The sequence below is a fragment of the Necator americanus genome, chromosome V (assembly GCF_031761385.1).
Source record: "Necator americanus strain Aroian chromosome V, whole genome shotgun sequence".
In the NCBI taxonomy this organism is placed as follows: domain Eukaryota; kingdom Metazoa; phylum Nematoda; class Chromadorea; order Rhabditida; family Ancylostomatidae; genus Necator; species Necator americanus.
This window is the reverse complement of record NC_087375.1, coordinates 36,385,311-36,405,034: the sequence shown is the minus strand read 5'-3', so window position 1 is coordinate 36,405,034 and position 19,724 is coordinate 36,385,311. Positions and strand designations below refer to the sequence as shown.

The following is a 19,724-nucleotide window of genomic DNA, read 5'->3' as shown; positions in this document are numbered from 1 at the left end:
AATTTTTTTAAAATTAAGCTCCGAATTTTCGGTAATAGAATACTTCCAAATGAGTCTGAAACAAATTCAAAAAAAGGTACTTCACCAAATATTGAAGATTTAAAAGCTCTCAGTTAGTGTTATAAAATCAAAGGTCGACGTGGTACCAATATATCTTCACTAGGTCTTCTCGCTGTTACAGTAATATTTGGTCATTGTTGAAAAGGTATACAGTACATATCTACAAGGTCAGTTCGGTCAGTCCTAAATATCAGAAAATTGACGCAAGCGTTAAACTTTGGACCTGTAGCCAACTGAGCGACTAGAGGAAGTGCTGGTACTCCTTCTAAAGAGAGAGAATGGATGAAAATGCTGGGAACAATGAGAAAATGCTGAGGGCCACAACGAGATGCTAAAGAGTGAGTCTCCCTGTACCTAACTAAGGCATAACTGAAGATGTAGGAACGATTTCAAGAAATTTTAGGGTCGCGTACGCTGAAATAACCAGTTCTATGGCTCCAGTGTTGAATGACAGCAACGGTGGCGATCATCAGCCGCCGGAGTTGGCCGCTGGTTGACGAAGCACTGTGTTGGTCGGACAGTTGATCCGTCGATGTTGAAGTGGTGTGGTTGTGGTAGATGTGGCAGCGTCGAGGGTTCTCACTTGAGAGCACCAGCAGCAGGAGCAGGAGATCCTCTCCACTCCTCACTACAACTCTTGTCGAGCCTCTTCGGCCTGATCACACCTTCACAAAACAGGGCTTCGGACAGGAAAACGTTTTCCAGAACGTTCTGAAAGTGTGCGTTTTAGTCCGGCGCGGCAACGATTCACCTCTTGGGGATTTTTCGCTCGCACCTTCTCGACCGACGACCCCACCTACCTCGCATAAAGCACCAATCACACATGTAATCGTCGGCCAGCATTAGCATGCGCCGCTACCGTAATGCGCCCGAAATGGGCGGGGCCGCGACAACAAACGGGGCGGACCTACTCGCTGTCAATTGCACTTCACTTTGAGTGGGCATGTTCAACGTGTCGGCACTTGCCAGTTCGAACTCATTAGGCCCGAGTCTGGGCCCTAGTTTAGGCCCTAGCCTCGGCTCAACGCTCGGCTCAACCCTGAGCGGCTCCTCGACGTCGTTGAGCACGGGGATCGGTCAGAGTATCGCCGCTTCGCTGCCAACGCCGGTCGCCGACAACAAGTGAGTGCTCCGAGTGCTTCTCGATTCAACTTATAGGTAGCTGCTCTTAATCCGTGCCGATGAATGCTGGCTCAAGTATCCGCTCGTTATTTATGTTCTGGCCGTCGATTATCGTACGCAAACACTCGTCAAAAACACTCAGCTCAAGAGTTGCTGAGGCCAAGCATCCGCTGTCATCACAAGTGGTCATCTGAAGTGTTTCATTTGTAAAATGTTACTGTAACTGACGGCATTTTCCCGTTTTACTGTTCGGAAACGTGTCTGAATAGGGGGTTGTCCTCCATTTCTTAAAATATGCTATGAGGATGCCAGGTTTGGTTCACACGCATCCAGTTACACGAATGCCCTTACCGTATGATTTTGTTTTTCCCCCACATTACCTTGTAAGCTTAGAAACATCAAAGATTTTGTCAAATTCTGTGAATTCAACAATTTTCTTCACCCTAATCCACCAAACAACATCTTTTCTAGAATCTTCTGTGCACTTTTGTTCATTGTTGGCCTATTTTGCTAGTACTCTTGAATTTTTTCTATTCTCTTGAAGACTTTGTTCCATAAAATTGAGTAAACAAATCGGAATCCCATGGAACGGTCTAATTTATAATCAAAGAATAATGCAAAACGATATTTTTGGCATCTTAGGTTGACTTTCATGGACCATTCTTATCATTTCTTGGAAAGAAAAACATATTCAGGAAATTTTTAATTGTTATTTATTCGTTCAGACCACATTTTCTCTTATGACGAGTCGAAAAAACCAATTATGTAAGCAAGATTTTTGGGAAAGCACTGTCAGTTATTTATGAGGTGAAAGAGGTATTATTTATTGGTAAACAATTATAGAACTGTAGAGCGGTCCTGGTTCTCCTCATTGATAAGAGCATCCAGGCCTAGCATCGCTCTTTGTCTCTAGCTCCGGTTCAAAAATAATATCTTTCAAGAAATATTTAGATATATTTTTAATTCTGAAACATTCCATCTGTTCCTACCAAGTGTCTTGGAGATATTTCTTTTCTTGGTGGTGAAAAAAGAACCGGATAAAAAAAATCAAAATTTCACGAATTTCCAATCAATTAGCTGGTTTGCCACATATATTTATGTTTTTTTTTTTAAAACAGCATTTCCAATTTTCCACATTAACCTCCACTAGGGCTTCTCGCAGCTTCAGTTCCTACAAATTTTCCTGGATTTCTCTCTATCTCTCTCTCTGAACGCACATAGTGTAACCTTTATCCAGTCTGTCAGCGTATTCCAGCTCCACGCATCTTTTCGGATGACTAAGATCCAGTTCCATTGAAATGTGGCGGTGTAGACGACCTAGTCTCTAGTAAAAAAAAACATCGATGTTTGAAAACATGGATAACTAGTTGATTCGTTGTTTTCAGGACCGAATTCAAATGGGACACACCAAGCGATGTGACCGCACAAACCTCAAGCGGGACATGGACAGAGCATTTGCCACTTTTAGCAGGTGAGTTGTGGATATTTTTGGGACATACTGGAGCTTCAGGTTATCAAGTTGATTTCAAACTCTAATTTTATTTTTCGTATCATATTCTTGGTTTGTACTCAGCCATCGATGATCATAAAATGTCCTTGTGTCATAGTTTTCGCTTTAGAGCACATTTGTTTCTCCTTTCTGTAGTTTCATAGCAACAGCAATCCTTGAGTTATAAAGAGAACCTCTTGTGTGGAGGTTAAGGAGTCCTAAAAAGTAGGCTTTCACGGAAATTTGAGGGTTTATTGATTGGCGGATGAGGTGCAGAACACTGCGCGACATATTTGTGATTTTAAACTTATTAAAATATGCAAAATACGTTCACGGTTGAAGCAGTTCTGTCCTTCTTCTGAAATATTGATTACCCCTGGAGGTTACGATCCCGTTACCAGCAACCAATAATGTCACGTCTTCCGACTACCATAATCCATGCTAACATGACAAAACCGATAGAAACGCGTTATAATCAGTTCACGCTCAGTGCTAACGTCGCGCGCGCACGTGCGCGCGACACCGCCGCGCGGACGATGTTTGTGGATACGGTAATGTCTGCGCGTCTCGCCGCAACATGCTACATTCATACACGCTTCTCTGCGTCTCCAATAAATACATACACTATAACGATGCATTATTTGTATAGCGTTGGAGTATGTTCACGAACACAAACATTAGCAGCAGCAGCACGGCGCTTTCGTGTATCTCTGATAATCACTATCAGGGATCAGGCGCTTCGATGAAGGATCAGAGAAAAGAAAAATGTAGAAATACGGAGGAAAAAAGTAGGATTTCTAGGATTTCCCGGCAACAATGTTTTTTTTTGCTCAGGGCTAAGGTTTATGTTCTGCGTGTTGTTCTACTACTACTATCCGAAAATACCGTATCCAGCTGTCAATAAACAACAGGGTAACACCATAAAATTCCCCAAGGATTCGGATGCGTTGTTGAGCGATATCGGCGCTTTCTTATTGCGTCAACGAAATCCGATACGCACAAGTCGCACAGTTCGTATTTTCGTGAAACTCAGCTGCTCACCGCCAATGGTACCAACAAATCATTGTTTTCTATACAGTATATCCCCCATAACAAATGTCTGTTAAGTTTTCCTGCCGATTTTTTCAAATTATAAAGAAATTTATCGACTTCAAAAAAGGGTCTCATTACTATGAGCGATTAGTGTTCATGTTGAATTAAGAAAGTCTGTAAATTAATTATGAAATGATTAGCTGAGCCTGCAAATGCGGAATTTCCTTCTCATTTTGCGACAATAAATATCTATACAACTATTTTACGGTCAATCAGAGAATTTTAGCTACTTTATCCCAGAATTTGTGGAAAATCCTACCAAATGTGGCGCTAACCTTCATCAGCAAGTAAAAAAATTGAATATTAATATAAATTTTCTTTGATTTAAGCATATATTTGTGGACTTTTTTTACGTTCTGCAACAGCTAACAAAATGTCGTGAAAATAAGTTTAGAAGGATTTTCCCTAACAATTTCAAAGCACTTTTCTGGTGTTCATATGTGTTATTTTCTCAGTACTCCCATTTTTTTCGTGCAAAAAATATCGGGCTCAGTTCAGTTGCTTGAAATTCATCCTACAATGTCCCTTGCTAATAAAATGCTCAATATTTGGATGGTTGCTTTAGAATACCCCTTCTGACTAGAGAATAACACTCAAAAAAGAAACCATGGCAGGTTTAATGGAGAGAAAAAGACTGAAATTTTGCTTAGAAATTTATATGATTGGAATTTCTTACGATTATCCTTTGCCTGACAGTTCTAAAGACAAAATTTCTGAAATTCTCTTCAAACCGAAATTCTGCGTTCAAACTGAACTAGATCCGGAAATCGCTGAAAACTCGTCCACGAAATGAAAAAGAAAACCTGATTTCAAAAAATATGGTACGGTTTCTATTCGCGCCACTTACTAACATGAAATAAATCATTCAGTATTAGCATTAGCTATCAGTATGTTGGAAAATCCATCAACTTTTCCACTGGAATCTCAGGTCTTCGCAGTATCCAATAAATGGTGAGCTGATTTTGCTCTGAAGTGACTGCATTTTCGTTAAAATGACCGTATACCTCATGACGTATAGCAAATAGCCGTAAAATTCATCTCTCTCTCAAAAAAAAAAACGCTCTGGTCAACTTAGTCTGAACAGTTAGACAACCTAACCTGAGTTCAAACTGACCTCCGAAGTGAGAATTATTGGAGACGGAGACAGATTGAGGAGCTACAGCTGAATATCACAGATACCGCAACCATCAGAATCAAATTCACAAAATTTCCCCTCACTTCCCATTTCTATACTCTTCTTAATCTGATTGTGTATTCAGAATTTCCTAATTCTTCAAGAAACCATGGATTTCTTGTCTTCAGGTTACCCCGCTGCACCGTCCTTCTCGATAGAGCCATCGATGTACACCTACGATCCATCCAGCAATTTTCACGCTGGGACCTTAACTCCTGGCAGCTCAATGTACACTCTTCCGCCTGCCGATCCTTTTCAACGGACAGATCCGATGATTATGGGTGGTGCAAGCGCTGAGGAGAAAGATATCGACGCTAACGACAAAAATGGGTTGGTCTTGGTAGTTTCTTAGTAAAAATCGGAGTCCGGCAAAACCCTTACTTCAGCTCAAAAGCGGAAGATGAGGATGACGGCGCTGATGAGATGGAGGAGGATGGAGAGGAAGAATACGACGGAAATGGTGGGAAAATTTGCGGACGCTTTCATTTCCTTAATTTTCCCCTAAGCAGGATTTGATTTTAGGAAAACGAAAAAAACGAAAGCGACGGGTTCTTTTCACAAAAGGTCAAACTTACGAGTTGGAGCGACGGTTCCGTACCCAACGGTGAGCATAAATCCATGGATTGCACGTTTCACGTAATTCTTTCCAACGATCGACCAAAATACGTTTTCGCATCGTGTGGTCCGGTATTCAGCAGGTGTTTGTTAATGCACGAAAGTGCACTTCTTGTTGGACACAACGTGTTTGTTCAATTCGAAATATCGTGTCGTCGACTGTGATTCTCTCATTCGGTTACGGTAACGTCAACAAATAGCAGATATGACGGCACGATGTTGTGAACGTGCATTCGAACATAATCGAAATCTTATGAGATGACGGTTAGTGCAGGATATCAAAGTACGAAACCGAGGGATAACGGGGAGAATCCAAGAAATCTCAACCGACTCTCCTCCGCTGATTAAAGCCGTAACGATCGATCGATTGTTCACTAGAGTGAAACGCCGATGTGAAGGAAAGGTCTTAAGTGAAGGTCCCGCTGCAGTTCAGATTTTTCCAGGGATCAGACGATAAAAATTGCAGTGTAACGGTTAAATTGAGGTTTGGAAAAATTAAAAATGTATGACAAATTAATTCAAAAATTCGGAATTTAAAGTGTGAACGGACGTTTGCGAAGCTCTTTTCCCATAATAAATATATTTGAAACGAATCGTGAAGATCAAGGATGAAGACTTTGGGGTCAATAGTCTTTAGTCCGCTTCGGATGCGCCCACGCATTCGACGTCAGTTAAGAATCGTTTGAGGTTCACGAACTCGTACGTAGCCTCTCCACTGACCCTTGGGAGTTAGCCGATGTATTGAGTTAGTATTTTCTTCTTCCCAAACAGATCTCATACAAATTGATCGACTGCGAAGGTATTAAAAGCTTAGCTGGCATTGGGGCGGTTTCGATCCATAGACCTTGCAGTTGAAGTCGAACCTCACACCGCCTGCGCTTCACCTGCCCAACCGTATAGTTAACTAAGAAAAAGACTTCGGAAAGCTGAAAGAGTGAATTTTCACAACTTTTTCCAACTCCGTAAAGAATTGCTTACCCCTTGGCTCTGTAGAACACCTATTCTACGACCTCCTTCATTTTATCCTCTCTCAGTTTCACTCTCCATTTAGTTATATTGTCCCCAGCCAGTAGCCAGTAGTTCGAATATAAAAATTCTTTCGATAATATTGAATTTTTCAGAAAAACAAGAACAAAAACAAATTTTTGGGAGGGTTTCGCGCAGTCGGTAAGAGGTTCCGCTTCCTGCACGATCAATCGGAGGTTCGAATCCGCCCTAGTGCTCACCAAACCTTTCATTCCTCCGGGGTCAATAAATTGGTACCAGACTTGTCTGGAAGGATAAAAGCACTGACTTGACACATCGGCTAGCCACCGCAAGTCACTGGATAGGCCAGTTAAACGTTCGTAAACCTCAAACGATTTTGAATTGAAGTGAACGTGGGGCGCATCCCAAGCGGATCGACTAACGCCAGACACTTTATCCTTTGTCCTTTATCGAATTTTGAATATCACTCTCGAATTTGCAATTGCAGCTGAATCTTTTCGTCGTCGGTGCCAAATCCACCCTGCGAATCATGCAAAGTTAAATAAGAATGAGAGGAGTTAGTGATTAATACGACTCGCACCTCCAGGCAATCATCGAGGTCACCGAAGCTGGAATAGATAGCCGTCAGTGAAATCCAGACCCTTTGTTTTGTCATGTGTATTCTCTTCCAATGGAAGTACTTGTTTACCAGATGCATTTTGGGTCTACAGGTGTCGAACGAGAGAATCTCCCACTTTAGATTTGTAGGAAGTTTTCGAGCGGCCTGCTACAGGATACGGTTTTCGTTGAAGTTCCAATCGTCGTCGAATAATAATTATTGATATCCTATAATTTCGTGGAGACTAGCAAAAAAGCAAAGTCCCCACTCTCAAAGTGGTCGTCTGCCATACCCGTCCGGGTAATAAGTAGTACAAATAATACAGCAGTATTAAAATACTACTGTAACGGTAATACAATAGCACGGTACCACAAATCCACGCTTTCAGATACCTTAGCGCACCGGAACGAGAACAACTCGCTATGCAAATCCGCCTTACACCGACGCAAGTGAAAATTTGGTTTCAAAACCATCGGTAGGTAGTACAGTATCCGGGCAGAAAGTGTTGGACAACTGCTGCTGACCAGTATCACTGGTGGATTAGTTACAGGTACAAGACAAAGAAGACAATCCAGGAAAAGGGTCTGAATCCTGGGTTGCTCGCCTCATCCCCGTCGTTCACCACTCCAGCTAGTACCGCGTTCTCAACAAGGAGGTACTGTCCGGTTTCGGATTTTAGCCGACGTTTTATTATTGGTTTTAGCCTTTTTATCACTCTCAATCATGTAATAGGAATGTAATAATAATATAAAACGAAGAAAAAAGAAAAATGAATAAAAATTTGTGATAATACAATTTGTACTAGGAATATCAATCACGTAATAGGAATTTCGTTTAGCTTCCGGATGCCAATCCAGATGTTGGTGAGGGACGGCAAGCCGTGCCCGCCGGAGATCGCCTCTTCGCCCTATCAGGCGGCAGCTGCCGCTGTCGCCTTCGGAGGAAGCGGTGCAGGGTTCGTTCTTATCGTCCTAGGAAACAACATTTTCAACGGCTTAAATGGCTGAATTCCAGTTATTTGCCTGGATCTACTGGCTATCTGCCAACCACTGGCGGATACCTCTCCCAGGGGCCACCGACAACCTCCTACATGACAAACAGCTGGGGTTGGCATTGAAAACCCTGTAGTTTCAAGAAGAAAAAATTAAATAAGAGTAGATATTTTTATAATCTAAGTAGTTAGAGTGATGCAGTTTCTCATTTAGCCTTTGATTTCGATGCTTTCTTGAGATGTATTGAAGAATTCGAGCTTGACCGGTACTTTCAATTGATTTTCTCGTGTTCCATGACTGTTTTTTTTTCTTTGTTTACTGATAAGTTCCTATGTTTGCAGTTGTTTACCTCTGTCGTGATTCGAGAGCTTCTTGTTTTTTTTTATTACGAGAAAAAAAGATGTCCGCTTGATGCCAAAGATTTGTAATTTGTGTGGATCAATAATTAAAATTTCTGAGAGGTTGTGTGGCTACGGTAATCGGAGAGGTTTACAGTAGAGTTGTGTAAGTATCGAACAGTCTGATAAGCGATGTCTAGCGTCCTGAAAGGCAACATACTACAAAAATGTTGATATCTCTTCAAAAAAGCAACGCTATTAGTGCAGATCAAAAGTATGAGTGCGATCACGCTCTGTTTCCCTTAATTATCCTGAAAAATCGCGTGGGAAATAAACTTATCGATCGAATTTTGCTACGAGACACCTACCTACGTGTCACTTATACCAGCTTAAGCTTAGGTGTTGCATCTACGAGTCGAGCAGACAATCAATGGGCTCCTGACGCTGCCTTTTCGGCTCGATCGCAGACGCGGCGCGTGTGCCTGCGTTCGAATACATGACGTTGTGAGGTGCGTCGTAGGGAAATTCGATCGACAAGGCCAACTCGCCAACGTGGTTTCCTAGAAAAATTAAGGAGTAACTGAGCCGGACAAGGGTTATACACATCTACACCTCTATCCATATTCATGAAGAGGTCCCAAAGTGGTTAATTTCGTGCAGCCTTTAAAAGGTGCATAAAAAAATCGTACCTCTAGCCAGCCGGCACAATTTTTAGATATTCTAGCTCTATTTTTCTGGATAATGTGCTGCTTACCTAAAGGAGATAACCTTGTTTCTTAAAGCAGAAAACCCGTGAAAAGCAAAAACTTCTTACAACTCCCATCAGCTTGGTCACCTCGATTCCGGTTATTCGTGGATTTGTTTCAGCGTCCACCTGTAATGGTTAATTTTTACAGAAATTACACGCATTTCACAGGAACACATCCATATATGAGCATATTTTATTCATAAACCAATCGTTACGAACATTCCCGCCTCGAACAATAGCTCGCGCAGCTTAACACATGCATGTCGCCATGGAAGTGAAAATAGCGCCTCCTCCGCTGCTGCTTCTGGAGTACTTCCGGGCATCTTCTCTTCGTCCCCTTCGAAATGAGGCTCCTTTTCTGCTTTATCGTCTTCCTAAATTTAAAAACGTCCACCTCCATTCAGTCCTGTCAGTGTGACAAGAATACAACTGTTAGTACGGTTGAATGCACTTACAAGGTACGGAATTCCGCCCGATAATTTCCGGTTTTTCCGAAACGCGATTTCTGGATTCTACAGTATGATCGGGAAGTGGATTTAGCGCTGCGACTGTTAAAGTTAGGAAAAATGACGACGGTACAGGAATCACGTATAGCTCGTGCTACTTTCAGTTGTCCACAAACAATTCCATTGAATCATCCACCTGCAGCTGCATCGAGAAGACATATCTATTGGAATTTGACAACGCCACCAATGTCATCTCTTGCTTCGATCCGAATCCAGGCAATTTCTCAATTTTTTCAGTTTTTTTTTCTCATTTTCTCTTCTTCTTTAGAGATTCTTTTTCTTTTGCTGTCATAGTTAATTTCTGAGCTTTTACAGATTCTCAGGTTTAAGTACAGAATTAATTTTACTGTTAATCACTGATCAGATTATTGTTAGTTATTACTATTTATAAGTAATTACTTTAAAAAAATATTATTATAAATCATCAGGAAAATGATCAATTGATTAATTGTATCGAAAGATATGGGATTCTCGTTTGATTCTCCAGGTGAATGCACGGATACGACGCCGGATGACGGGATTTGTGACCGGGAACAAAATCTGAGATGCACCGCAACTGTGCTCAGCAATTCTCAAAGGAATATTGTGACGGTCGTTGTTCTAAGCTTGAAAACAGTCAATTTGCGGGCAATCAATAGTCATTTTTCAGTATTTGTTTTATTTCGTTACGGTATGGATTATTCTATGGTGTGTGATAACTATCGTAGTCAACATTATGCATAAGTAAGTTATGGATCTATCACTCTATTCCAGTTAAAGGCATCACCCCACGAATCTGAGGTGGTACGGATTTCAGGTGGAATATTCGTATACGGGATCGTAGATTATGGAGAGGTGGGAGATCCCGCCCATTTCTTCCTAATTGCCGTAAAAACGGCCCAGACCGTACGGCTTCGAGCGATCCGGCGCGCTATTTCCCACAACGAGTTCGATTAGAGCGCGCCAGCCTTGTGCACGCGCCGCATCTTCCGGACCGTTTTTTACGGCAATTAGGGAGAAATGGACGGAATCACCCATCTCTCTAAAATCTATGATTCCGCATACGAATACTCCACCTGAAATCCGTATCAACTCAGATTCGTGGGGTGATGACTTTGAAGCTTCACAATTTTTTCCCTACAGGAACAGCGGCCACCACCGTTTCATTCAACTCTACGAAGAATTAGCGATCATCGTTCTTATTGTGATTATCAACGCTCTCAACGTATCCTTCCAGTCAAATAAGGTGACCACAATCCATAATCTATTAAGGAACCACCCAGAAGTCATAAAACTCAAGTTAAGAATCAATGAATTTAGAATATTTGTAAATATGTTACTGTACTGTCGCATTTCTTCATGGTTCTCTTATCCGCTGCATTTCTTAGGGAGGCAAATTTTGCAAAGTCGTGAGAAATCATTTTTCTTTTTCTTTTTCGATAACTGCCTTTTATTTTTTTTCTCTTGTAACTAATTGGTCATTTTTTGCAGCATGGTTCACGGAAAATCCAGAAAGAACGGTGGCGGCTTTCCAGCTTTATATTACATTCTTCCGATCCTCATTGCACTAATTCCAACTTTGATTACGTACTTCACGTTAAAGGATTACTATGGATTATCATATCAGTTGTGAGTTTCCTCAAAGTTTTATTGCCAAGTAAAAAACGATGGACCCTCAGCTATTCGCTCGAACTAAGGGATTAAGGGAAGGAAAGACCGTGAGAAACACATTTCTCTCAAAGACGCAGACCACAAAAGGTTTGCCCAAAAATAGCCGTAGTTTCCGGAAAAACTGACCAGGATTAGAAAAGACCACGTAGTTAAAAATGATTATTTTTGTGATACGTGAAACGATAACATCACCCCAGGGAAAAGTTGCACGCAAATTTTAAACTCTAATTTAGAGAACCGTGGAAATATTCTCAAGCAAAGAAGGAATTGAATTTTCAAGAGAATTGATGGTTTCCTACCAAAAAAAGTGAGATGGAAGATATTCGGCAATGCAAAATATCTCGAAAAAAGACAAAAAAAAACACAAAAAAAACTAACAAAACACACAACAAAAAAAGAAACAGACAGAAAAGAGAACGACATGAGGGAAGACATGTAAATCTTCCCCGAATAGCTGCACTATTCAAAAAGTACAATTACGGTGGAAAAATGTAGCGCAGAATAGATTTTGGAGATTTTGGAGATAACTCATATATTTATTTGAGCATTCGAATATTCGATAGTCTTAAATACTTGAACGTCTGAGAGTTCGAAGCACTCTATTACTGAAAAGCAACTTAAACTTCATGAACTAAGAACTCAAATGTAAGTTCTTAGTGTAAAAATTCGAATGCATAATAAATAAATAAATAATATGATGCGATGTAACGTAAATAAATAAATAAAAACGTAAATAAGAGGCGGTAACGACCCGTTGTCACTTGTTCGCAGCGATTGATAGGGGTTGCAGAGGACGAGAAAAAGCTAAGAAATCGTCCATATACATGTGGCCGCAAAACCTTTTTTTCTGGAGGAGACACCAATAGAGGAGAGATTTGTAGTTTAAGAAAGGAACTACAACCAAGAAGTCACTGTGATCATTGACCTTTGATTTTGAATGCTAAAAAGTGAAAAGAGAAGTTAAAATCAGTCTTGAAAGATATCTGTTTCTACTTTCCAGAATCTGAAATTCAAAAATCTAAACTCCGTAACATAAATAAGGCACAATGGGCTTCGGGGCCGCGGGAAAGGGTGATACGGTTTTCCCGAAAACTGAAGATAAATGAATACCATACTAAGATTATAGATTATAGATTATAAAGACAAAAAAAAAACTCGGTAGAACTGTGAATATCACTGTTTTCCAGTAACTTCCAGGACTTCCAGGAAAACCGTAGCCCTAACCACCTCCTGTCCTCTCCTCCGAAATACCTATCATCCATAAATTAACATGAATTAATGTCAGTACTCACCACATCCACGATGTTTCACCTTGGCTTTTTTTCCTCCTTTCCTATTTTTTTCCACCAAGATCTCATTCTCCTTTTTAGCTGTTTCACCACCGCACCTGGAAATATGTTTTGGGCGTTTGTAATTCCCAACTGGATCCTAATTTCCATCGCAGGACTTCAGGCTCAACTGAGTTGTCTTGCATGCGATAAAACCATTCCGGACCAGGATCAGAAACAATGTTTCTGGGCTAAGTGAGCCATCACTGATAATTCGCGAATTTCACTCTTTTATTCGAAATTAATATCGATCTATCGATTGAAGAATCACCTAACCATTCCAGAAGATCGGCAAAGTCTCTGTTGTTGTTCTCGTTACTCCTATTCACTTTGTGGTTTCTGATTCTTTCAGCTGGAAACGAACAGGTGAGTGAGTGAGTGTAGGATCATCAATCATCAGGAAATCCCCTGCAACTATAAATCATCCTTATAGTTAACAACTGTCACAACAACGACAACCATTTACATCATTATTTATTGCTCTAAGTTTATTTTTACTACTTTATGTATTTCAGACCTTCTATCTTTTCATAATCAGTTGCCTACTTGCGCTAATCACAGGTCCAACAATTTTCATCGTGCATACTTTTTGTCATTTAAATGTAAGCGAAAAAAAAAACGGGATTTGAACTGGAAATTTTGAGAAAACCACCCATATACCGATTGTAGACCTGCCAGCGATGGGGAAAACCTGGATGTTTTGGCAGCCTCTACATGATGTGTCCAGAAAAACCGAAAAATAAACCAGACGAACATATCGACGACGACGATCTTGCACCACAAGAGGTGGGTTTCTCTTACTACCTTTCCTCGAGAAAAAAAACAACGAAAACAAAAAAAAACGAAAAAAAGGAAACGAAAAACAAAGTACGTGAATAAAGGTAGAGAGGTGCATCTTCTGCACTACCTGTGAACTTGATTTCTTCGTTCTCGACAAATCTGTCCCAGACAGATTCGTCCAAGGTCCCAAACGTGCTCTTCGCCTTAGGCTAAGTTGGTCGTTTAGTTCAGAACGACTAATTTAGCCTAAGGTGAAGAGGTAGATATTAGATAGATCTACTAAAACGAGAGAGTCCTGGATAAAGGAACAAACCTCAAAATAGAATCTCCGAAAGTACGGAACTCCTTGTTTTGACTCGGACCAAAATATGGTTCCCTTTCCTGTGCAGTATTGATGTATGAAAATAAGCAGATAAATAGACAAACAAACGTCACTGATATAAGTTTCAAAACTCACACAGTTGTGAAGTGGGTTGCCGCAGCCCAAGTAAAATCCGTTGAGGAAAACTTTAGGGGAACCTCACAGGGACTACAACTTCAGCATGAACAGCAAAGATCCAGAACAACACCTCATCTCTTACGTGTCCTGGAGTAGCGCAGTGTCCTGGAGTGAAAACAAATATTTGAAACGTTAAAAAAAAGTGATCCAAAAACTACCGCAGCTGTCGTTGGATGCGCTGCCTTTGTCGTAATAACATCGTCTGTGCGAAAACGACTGCAACCGTATGAATTGAAGTGTAAATACAAACGAAAACATTCTTTCTAGCCAGTAAGATACTTAGTTGTTTTCAGCCAACCCCAGCAAAATCCAAAGAAACCAAGGAAGACTCCGAGACAGCAGCCGCGCTACCAAATAAGCAGACGCCAGCCACTGAGACTGAACCGGATCCTCCAAAGAAAGAAAATAAGGTCGAGTTCGCATTCATCACATACTTATTTTATGTTTTTATTCTTTAAATCGCAGAAGGCGGAAAAGTACAGCAAATTGCAGAGGATTGGGGTAAACAGAAAAATGTATCAATTCAGTAGGGAGAATTCCACGCCTGATCGAATATCGAATATTTCCCGTAAACTGTGCCGTAAAGTGCGTTATTGATTGCGACAGGGAAGGGGTGAAAGGGAGTGTGCGTCAGGCAGGGAAGGAGAGGCGATCGTAGGCGAGGTCGAGTGGTTGAAAACTATTTCAGCGCCTGCTGCGCTTACGTTTGTCTATAGCTAAAAATTATGACAGAAATAATGCAGGGCTCTGTCTGGGATACGAATTACGGACATATTTTCAGATACTGATAGAAAAATGCCAATCTTTAGAGTTGTATTGACAGAAAGCCTCTGCAATAACTAGTAATGACTAGTGTGAAAGAATGAGCGCGACCGAGAGCAGGAACATTCACTTTAACTTTGAAGCCGAGTGTTTGTGGATAACCCTGAAATGTAACCATTTTGTAACCAAAAACTAGCTTTAAAAAAAATAGTAAACCGATATTACCACATAGAAACTGAGTGATCAACGCACAATCACCGCAGCAACGCTATAGTCGGTTAGAAATGGCATGAAGTGCAGTTGCGTATGCGGCTGCGCTCGATGCGGCGCGGTGCAGCACAGCTGTTGGAATCGAGGGGATACCCTCACCGGAGCCACTCAAGTTTGAGTGAAGCTAGTGATGATCCCGCCTCGATCCCAACCGCTGGCTCCATCGCGCCGCTTGCTTCGAACGCAACCGCGTACGCAATTGCACCTTGCATCATCTCGTTGTGATACGACTATATTTGCTTTCACTCTGAACGTTTGCGAGGTGTACAGAAAAGAGGTATAACATATGAATATACATTCGTTTTAGATCCACCCCGTTCATACAGAAGCAACGCACTTCTACTCGTGGCTGACCGCGCAGGACAACAACGCACGCAGGTCCAGCGAAATTCTATTTCGTCCTAAGGCTGTATGAACAGCCGAGCGTAGTCAAAGAAATATGTTGTGACCTACACTGTAATCGAAAAGTTGACCTTTTCGCATAAATCTTTGCAATAACTCGTTAATTTACTACATTGTAATAATTTACAACAAAAAAGAAAAAAACAATAAAAAGCTCCGCTTCAGATCAGCTAATTTTCTATTTAATACGGAACTCTTCCTAGTTCTTAAACTTGGAAATATCTTAAAAATTTGAAGTGAGCCTGAATTTGTCTTGAAGCTTGGTGCAGCCGCGCTTGAAACGTTGTTGAAGCTGGCAAGATAGATAGCGTCAGCAGTCGCTCGCTTGCCGAGGTGGCGCGTTTGTCTCTGCTCTCGCAAACGTGCCACGTTGTAAGGTGCGTCGTAGGGGGATTCAGTGCAACGCGATCGTCTTCCAACGACATTTTCTGGATAATTAAGAGGAAATGGGCGTGATCTCGCTCATCAATCGTTAACTAAAGTCCTATTTCTGGCGAGGGTCCCAACGCCTTCAATTCCCTGTTATGCTGGCTTAAGTATATCCAGTCCTTTACGAGAATGAAGCATCGACTACAAGCAATACATTAGTACTTGGAATTTTCCTATCCTGGGCGTCTCACCATGTCAAATAATTTCTCTGGAGAAATAATTTCTCCGAGAACTTGTGTATAACTTTTCTCTAGATCTCTGTTTTCGTTTTTGTTCCTAAGGGTTCATTTTTCGATTATTTACCTTCATTTTCAAGTGTATTTATTGATTTTTTTCGACTGGCTACTCTTCTTTTCCATCCTGCACCTTCTCTGGATCCTAAAATCCTCCTTCCATCGTCATTTAAATGTGATAAAATTTCTGAAATTGTTTTTCCACTTCACAAATGTCGTGGTTTTGCATGGTATTTCACGAATCACATCGGAAATGTCCGCTTCCGGCTCTCACCACAATGTTGTTATTGGAAAACAACGTCAGATCTCTGGGCGTTGGCGTGACTGACGGCTTTCTTAGCGATTGAGTCTTATCTGGTTTATTCGAATGGGAAAAAGACTCTTATTTGTGTTCTTCGCATTTCTCTGACATCAATCACTCCGGAAATTCCACTGTTGCTGTGTGCACAATTTTAATTCACATTATCGATTGAATTTTTTCGTTATTTTGGAGCGAGTGATCGCTGCGCCCGTTCGATTGGAGCTGGGCAGAGAGTCGAGAGAAAGGTGAGTCAGGTAGAAGAAGTGAGTGAATTGCTGTGGAGGCGTTGCGGTCACGCGGACGCACATAAGTGCCGTTCGGCTGCTCGTATGCATACCTTAAAGGCATCACCCCCACGAATCTGCGGTGGTACGGATTTCCAGTGGAGTATTCGTATACGGGATCGTAGATTATGGGGAGAACGGCGATCCCGTCCATTTCTTCCTAACTGCTGTAAAAAAACGGCCCGGAAGATACGGCTTCGGACGTTCCGGCGCGCTGTTTTCTACAACGAATTCGATTGGAGCGCGTCAGCCTTATGCACGCTCTTCCGGGCCGTTTTTTACTGCAGTTAGGAAGAAATGGACGGGATCGCAGTTCTCTCCATAATCTTCGATCCCGTATCCGAACACTTCATCTGAAATCCGTACCACCTCAGATTCGTGGGGTGATGCCTTTAACAGCAGCAATCCATACAACATTCTAATCATCAATTAAAACCCATGATTTTACTATTTTCTCGCCATTTTTTATTTTTGTAGATAACTTCGCTATTTCTCACCATTATCGACTACATTCTTCTCGATCTCGTATCACATGACGTTTATTTTATATCTTTGTTATAAGAGGATGATCACAGGCGTGCTACGTGCATAGATAATCTCATATATCCGGCTTACATCAAAACACACCGTTTCCAGCGCGTTTCTATTCGTGAAACTAACGCCGATGACGTCATTTTACCGGGGAACTTTTCTTCGTGTGGATTTAAATGAATGAGTAGAAGCGAACGTTTCGAAATAGGCATTTCTACGCTCAGCAAGCATTAAATGCTCAAATTGAGGAAATATGAGGTTTAAATCTCAACGTAGGCGTGGAACCAAATACAAAAAACCCGAAAATAATTATAGTTTTATATAATAGTATTTAAAAAATAGAACAAAAAGAAATAGAATAAAATAGAATGAATACTTGGAGAGTAGACTAGGATTCAAATAGGTCCCATCCGTTTCGCCTCTGCCCGTAGACGGACCCTCGAAAGAATAGAAATATAGCAAATAAGTATAGGAATATTAATACTGATTCACTCCCGAGGCTCTTCAGTAAGGAGGAGCGAATGGAATGAGGAATTAATCTAAATTTAGCTATATATAAGAATCAATTCCCTAGTATATAGGTTTTTTCTTTTCATATGACTTGGCTTTCGTAAAAAAACATGTGCAATAGACAAACTTATATGGAAGAAACTAGAAAAATATACGTTTCTCTCAAGAGCAGCACTCGTTCCTAAAGGACGAAAGTTTCTCCGGTGAAATGGTCCTGAAGGCTGTAAGCGAAGCTGTATCGAGCGTAGCCACGGCCGACGTTACTAACTCTACGGCTATTCCCCTGTTCTATTCATTCCGCCACTTATATTGCGCCAATGACCCTGAGAACTAATCTGCTAATCTTGTCCATATATCGCTGGATGTGTTTCTGTACGATCCTTCAATTGTACGATCGATTGCGGATGGCGCACAAATGCCGGTGGTGGTGGTGATGGTGGTGATGCAGTTTCGCCTCAACTTTTTCATTTCGTCACCCAATTTTCTTTTTCCTTGTCTATATCTTATTTCTTCCCGTATCTGTTACTGTTTTCCCCTAGTCTCTCTGTCTGATACTTTTTTATCACCATGTATAAACGGTCTTCATTTATTCGCCTCTGTTTTGTACCGTATCCAAGTTGGGAGACTTTACTCAAATTGCTGCTAATTTTACGGAGAAGGTTTGTTTTTTTTTTCTTTATTAATCTTCTTTATGCCATTATCTTAGTCAGATATCGCAACGAAAAAGAAAAAGTGGCCCAAAACTCCACAGTCACCTTGTTTTGTGTCAAGTCCCGTAGGAAAAATCAGCCACTATTATTGTAAAAAATATTGCAAGAAAAAACTACGCTCAGTGTGAATTTGCACTTTAAGAACAAGTGTACTCCAGCCGTCTACTCTATGACGTTTTGAATGAGAGACAGGAAGCTGTAAATTTTGTCTCTTCATCAATAATGGAATTATATAATTAGCACATCATGAATTACAATTCTTATTTGCTGCATTAATTGTGAAGCAATATATAACATGTAGAATAAAACTTTTTTTTTTGGAGAATTAATACTATCGGCAAAATGCATTATCGTATAGTCGGGTTAAAACGACTTAAGGCTAGGTGTAGCTGCGTAAGCGGCTGCGGTGGAGCGTAGCAGTTGATCTCGTGGCAGGACCATCATCCACCATCGCGAGCTGCACTAACTGAGTGGAGCTAGCAAAAGTCCCTCGCTACCGCAACCGCGCCGTTTCGAGCGCTCCCGCCTACGCAACTACGCCGAGCTTCGTTTCGTTCTCACACGACTATGTCAATTCATCATTTTGAGTAGTTGTCCAGCTAAATTCTATCTACTTTCTAAGCCCGAAGCGAACAAAATCGTTGTGAAGTTACAAGAATTGTTGCTATACCATATGTTATTGTGTAAAATCAAAAGCTACAGCTTCTTTTGTAAACTTAATGTTGGGAGTGTCGGTCCGTACCATCGGAAAAATTCAAACGAGCAGATCACATGCGTAGCAACCAAACATTTTTTCGTCTGTAGGCCATATGTTAATCACAAAACCACTGAAAGAAAACTGGCGAAAATTACTTTACGCACGATGGTTGTGGTTTCTCACGCTGCGTTTTCTAATTAGTAACTGGCAAAAACGAGTCGATCATGTGAACAGATACGCAAAAAAGTCGTAATAGGATTTGAAGTGCACCTCAAGGAAAAAAAGCGAAGGCGAGAATTTTCTTCATTGTAATTAACTCTTAAATAATTGTTACATTCTCCTACTACTCGTAGGCTGTCTATTCAAGTTTGTCGATTAAGTGTTGCCATGAGAAAAATGAATTGGTTTGTTGCTTCGAGCATGATTATTTATTTCTCTGGACATGTGAATTAAATAAGATCTACAAAGCGTGGGAGGCTCTTTTTTTTGTTCTCATGTATTCCATGGGAATTTGATTTTTGCCTCCACACCATATTTATATTTTATTTCACAACGTTACGAAGATTGAGTTGTTCTCAATCTGTTCTTTTGTCAGTTGGATCTATTAATCCAAGCTA

The 19,724-nt window shown here is 41.0% G+C and overlaps 4 protein-coding genes across 7 annotated transcripts in view; 2 read left to right on the top strand and 2 right to left on the bottom strand.

The window, feature by feature from the left end:
* Positions 1–491: 491 nt before the first annotated feature.
* Positions 492–8,254, top strand: RB195_016268 (uncharacterized protein; the record flags this gene model as incomplete). 2 transcript variants are annotated; one of them, XM_064207348.1, is made up of 10 exons in its annotated part: positions 492–552; positions 1,068–1,182; positions 2,568–2,653; positions 5,066–5,267; positions 5,324–5,397; positions 5,460–5,541; positions 7,526–7,612; positions 7,688–7,792; positions 7,976–8,092; positions 8,152–8,254. In XM_064207348.1, the coding sequence occupies 10 exons, from the start codon at positions 492–494 to the stop codon at positions 8,252–8,254; spliced, it is 1,032 nt and encodes a 343-aa protein (XP_064063228.1). The 2 variants fall into 2 exon arrangements, with proteins under 2 accessions (XP_064063228.1, XP_064063229.1); XM_064207347.1 differs by lacking the exon at positions 492–552 and having other exon boundaries at positions 1,004–1,182.
* A 904-nt stretch (positions 8,255–9,158) lies between these two features.
* Positions 9,159–9,538, bottom strand: RB195_016267 (uncharacterized protein; the record flags this gene model as incomplete). 2 transcript variants are annotated; one of them, XM_064207345.1, is made up of 3 exons in its annotated part: positions 9,159–9,221; positions 9,282–9,341; positions 9,431–9,538. In XM_064207345.1, 3 exons carry the CDS (start codon positions 9,536–9,538, stop codon positions 9,159–9,161), a joined length of 231 nt encoding a protein of 76 aa, XP_064063226.1. The 2 variants fall into 2 exon arrangements, with proteins under 2 accessions (XP_064063226.1, XP_064063227.1); XM_064207346.1 differs by having other exon boundaries at positions 9,443–9,538.
* A 40-nt stretch (positions 9,539–9,578) lies between these two features.
* On the bottom strand, positions 9,579–13,276 carry RB195_016266 (uncharacterized protein; the record flags this gene model as incomplete). Its single annotated transcript, XM_064207344.1, has 4 exons — positions 9,579–9,589; positions 12,664–12,758; positions 12,976–13,051; positions 13,246–13,276. 4 exons carry the CDS (start codon positions 13,274–13,276, stop codon positions 9,579–9,581), a joined length of 213 nt encoding a protein of 70 aa, XP_064063225.1.
* A 137-nt stretch (positions 13,277–13,413) lies between these two features.
* RB195_016265 (uncharacterized protein) overlaps positions 13,414–19,724 on the top strand; it is a gene marked incomplete at both ends in the record, with an annotated part of 31,561 nt that continues 25,250 nt past the window's right edge. Inside the window, 3 exons of one of the 2 annotated variants that reach the window (XM_064207343.1) lie at positions 13,414–13,485; positions 14,272–14,388; positions 15,318–15,425. In XM_064207343.1, coding sequence (XP_064063224.1) covers positions 13,414–13,485; positions 14,272–14,388; positions 15,318–15,425 — 297 coding nt within the window. Of the gene's footprint in view, positions 13,486–14,271; positions 14,389–15,317; positions 15,426–19,724 lie in introns of those variants that run through there. The other variant, XM_064207341.1, reaches the window with a different exon arrangement.